This window comes from Sander vitreus, chromosome 16 (genome assembly GCF_031162955.1).
Source record: "Sander vitreus isolate 19-12246 chromosome 16, sanVit1, whole genome shotgun sequence".
In the NCBI taxonomy this organism is placed as follows: Eukaryota; Metazoa; Chordata; class Actinopteri; order Perciformes; family Percidae; genus Sander; species Sander vitreus.
The window spans coordinates 644,621-648,322 of NC_135870.1; the positions used below are offsets into that span (position 1 = coordinate 644,621).

Here is a 3,702-nt window from a genome sequence, read left to right on the forward strand (position 1 = left end):
CTCTGTTTCCCTGGTTACGCCTGACGGTTTGACTAATACCTGGAACAATCATTCCCATCCATCAGGTTCTTATGCAATGCAAACGTTGTTCACTCCTCCAGGAAATAGGAAGGACCTTAGATACGACTTGCCACCCTTAGCAACCATAGCTATTTATAGTCCGCTCAGCTGATAGAACCCTTCAGTTTAGCTACGAGCCAGAAAGCTAACGCTATGCTAGCAAGATCCAAAGTCAATAACACTGTGTACAGTTGGCAATCAGTAAAAATAATTTGACAGTATGTTGACCAACAAGACAAGCTAGCTATCAGCCATGTCATTGTCCCCAAAACGATACGACTTTTACGAACACTTGTATCCGCGATGTGTAACGTTACTGTCGGCCACAGCCTGAAGTAGTGACCTGACCAGTGAACGAGATGTAAGATAACGAGATGTAAGATAATGTTATTCTCTGTGAAACAAAGTCAGTTCAGAGGGGCAGTATAACTAACTTCTTGCAGCGTGTGTATTAGCGCCATCCTGTGGTCGTCAGAGGACGAGTTGGAAATAACAGATCCACATTTCCTATTTGTTTTAATGTAGCGCATTCATTTAGAACAGTAAACAGTCAGTTTCACTGGAACTCCTTTAGTAGGTGTCCTACATCACTTTTTTATGGACACCCTGCAGCCAATCAGAATCGAGTATTCACCCAGACCATGGTATAAAAATGATTAAACATGTTTTTGTCTTCTGAAATATTACTAGTCATTAAGCATGAATACACATGAAAACACCAGGGTATATAATCACATATATTGATTATAATATATATCAAATACAAGTCCATTAGATTTCAGGACTGAAGTGTGAAAGCTGGATTCAGCTCCAACACAGCAAACAATTTCTGTCTGGAAGTTCAGGTCTCAAATCAATCAAAGCAGATTTTTTTCTTTCAATATTTTATGAAAGGATCCTTTAACACCAGATTTATACAAAACCATATACTGATAGGAAACTATTTTTTTCCATCCTATTTTGACATTTTTGAGTGCATTATACATGTACTGCAGCCCTGCCTGAACTCCTTCACATTTTCGACTTGCCATTTGTTTTAGATGGTCGACCTTCTCTGTGTCATTTCTCTTCTCCATCTCCTCAATCAGGAAGTCCAGGTGGACATAAGTAGACAGTGAAACGACATTCAGGGCGTTCTCTTCCAGTTTGACAACATGCTGGTAGGCTTCATACAGAAAAGCTGTTTTGTTTGCTTCAAGGGTTTCCTTCTCTTTCTGAAGACTTTCCAAAAGGTTCCCTTGCTTCTTAGTCTCTTCTTTATTCGTTTCATACTTCGCTTTCACATCTTTTAGAGTTTTTTGAACTTTCATTGTCTTGTTCACATACTTCCAGTTTTCTTTCACATGATCTGATACAGGACACTTCCCGGTACATGAAGTGCAGCGGCCACCTTTCATAATCTCACAGTGTCCTGGTTTCTGGGCCATTGTGCATCCAGGATAGTGACAGTTCTCCTCACAGACAGTACAGCAGGTTGCTGCTGCATAGAACACCAACCCCCACATCCCACCATCAATAGGTTCTTTGTCTTTGTAGGGCACATCAACTTCTACAGTGAACTTCTCATTGTTCTTCATCTCTTGTTCATACTTCTTCAGACCATGCTGAGTCTGTTGGATCTCTGTTTGCTTTAGATCAATCAACTCAATTCTCTCTTGCAGGTTTTTGATGCAGGCTGTCAGTCTGATTCGCTCATTCAGGACATTTATGGTTGTCTCCAACCTCTGAGGTGCAGTTTTTACCAAAAAGTTTGTGAACTGATTCATTCCTTTCATTGATATTTTATCTGCATGTTTAAGGTCTTCTTCATCCTTCCTCCTGTCTTCATGCTGGCAGTTATCAAACAGGAAGTGAGCAGGCTGATTCTTCTCATCTCTGGCACATTTAATATTCGCAGCCTCGAGAGCTTGTAGAGCATGTTTTGGTGTTTTTCCATTTGAGTATGTGATGAGAGTGACAATGTTCTTCTCCATGTCTTTTCCAAACAGAGAGATCACTGAATCAAAGATGTACCTCAGTCGGTCAGTCAGTCGATTCTCACTCGCTTTCATCACCAGACCCACTGCATTAATCTCATGAACTCCATCCTCTGAGCGGAACAAGTCAAATAATCTTTGACCAATGATGACATCTTTGTTTCGATCCCATCTAGTGCTTCCGTATCCAGGAGTATCGATGATGGTCAGAGAGTAGGGCAGAGTTTTATCTTCAAAACCAAAGATCTGGTACACGATCACATCTGATGTCTGACTTTCTGATTGACTTCTCTTCTCCTCCTCTACGATCTGAAACCAGACATCATCCTCCCACTCCACTCCCATGGCGTAGTTGACCAGAGCGTTGATCAGAGTAGATTTTCCTGTTCCTGTTTCACCAACAAGTAAGATGGTTTTGTTTATCTTGTTTGGATCTTTTTCACCAAGAGTAATTTTTATTAGAGATCCAATGTTCTCTTTCCTTGGTATCAGCTGGTACAGAGCAGGAGATCCTGAAGGGATCTGCTCTTTGTAGGGGATGTGGTCATATTTGGATGAGGTGTTCCTGTATAAAAGTAAAGACCAGAGCTTAAAACACAAATTGGTACATTAGAGAAAAAGGTTAAAAAAGCAGTAATAGTAGTAAAGGCCGGTAATGTCATAATGTAATCTATTGAGTTTAGATGAAAACAAAACCCCTCAGAAAGGTATGAATGTGGGTGTCGGGTAGCTCAGTTGGTATAAAGAGGATTATTCCTCAAAGGGAGAACTGTTGGCACCTTCTTTTTGTTAGAAAACAGCATAACCTTGGTTTTTTTCAGCAGATAACACCAGTTTGAGATGAAGAGGTGTGACTGTATAGCGTCAGATACGGCCTGCAGATGTTCAAAGACCAGGGCAACAGTGGTTGCACGACAATAAACGATGTAATTTTTGTCATGCTCTATGTACGTTCCCATAAAACGGTGCGTTTGGTGTCATTTGACTCTTGTAGAGCACTAAATGGTCAATCGGTGTCTCCTACTTCAGTCAAGAGGAACACGTCTTTATATAGAGATCAATAGAGAAACATGGAAATAAATTTAGTCTTTGGAAAAATCAAACTGAAATAAATTTTATTGATTGAATATTATCTGTGATATAGACTGATTAATTATCCAATCAGTGTTCTATTAGCTGCACAATCCCAGCAGTATAAAACAGACCAATAAAAACATCATCAATAAATAAACAAACAAATATACCTATGAAATGTATCCTGAACATGGGCATACATTTCTTCTAATAGACGGGGGAGACAATAAACATAAGATTTCTTAAGAGCACCTATTGAAGGGGACACACATAATTAAGCCAAAGCTGTAGTTGTTAGGATATGTGTAGTTGTGGAATTCCAGTAGAAGGCTGGCAAAGCTATTTATTCACTTCAAACATCGGATGAAGGGATTCTTTTCTTCAATACAGATGATACTGAACTGTCAACTGAGCCTCCTAGCAAGCAGGCTAAATAACTAGCCAGCCAGCCAGCTACTCAATCATTACAATTTAACAAGTTCATGTTTCATTCACAAGCTCTTATCACAGCGTAGAAAAGCACAGCACTTTGCCAGATGAGTGACAACTTTGTTTGGGTCATCTTCTATAACTAGTGTATCATTAGAGCATT

General features: G+C 39.8%; 1 protein-coding gene across 1 annotated transcript; it reads right to left on the reverse strand.

The window, feature by feature from the left end:
• LOC144530979 (uncharacterized) lies at positions 1-2,636 on the reverse strand (the record flags this gene model as incomplete). The annotated part of the gene is made up of 1 exon (XM_078270821.1): positions 1-2,636. A coding segment is annotated over one exon (1,719 nt), but the record flags the coding sequence as incomplete, so codon positions are not given.
• Between the last annotated feature and the right edge of the window lie 1,066 nt (positions 2,637-3,702).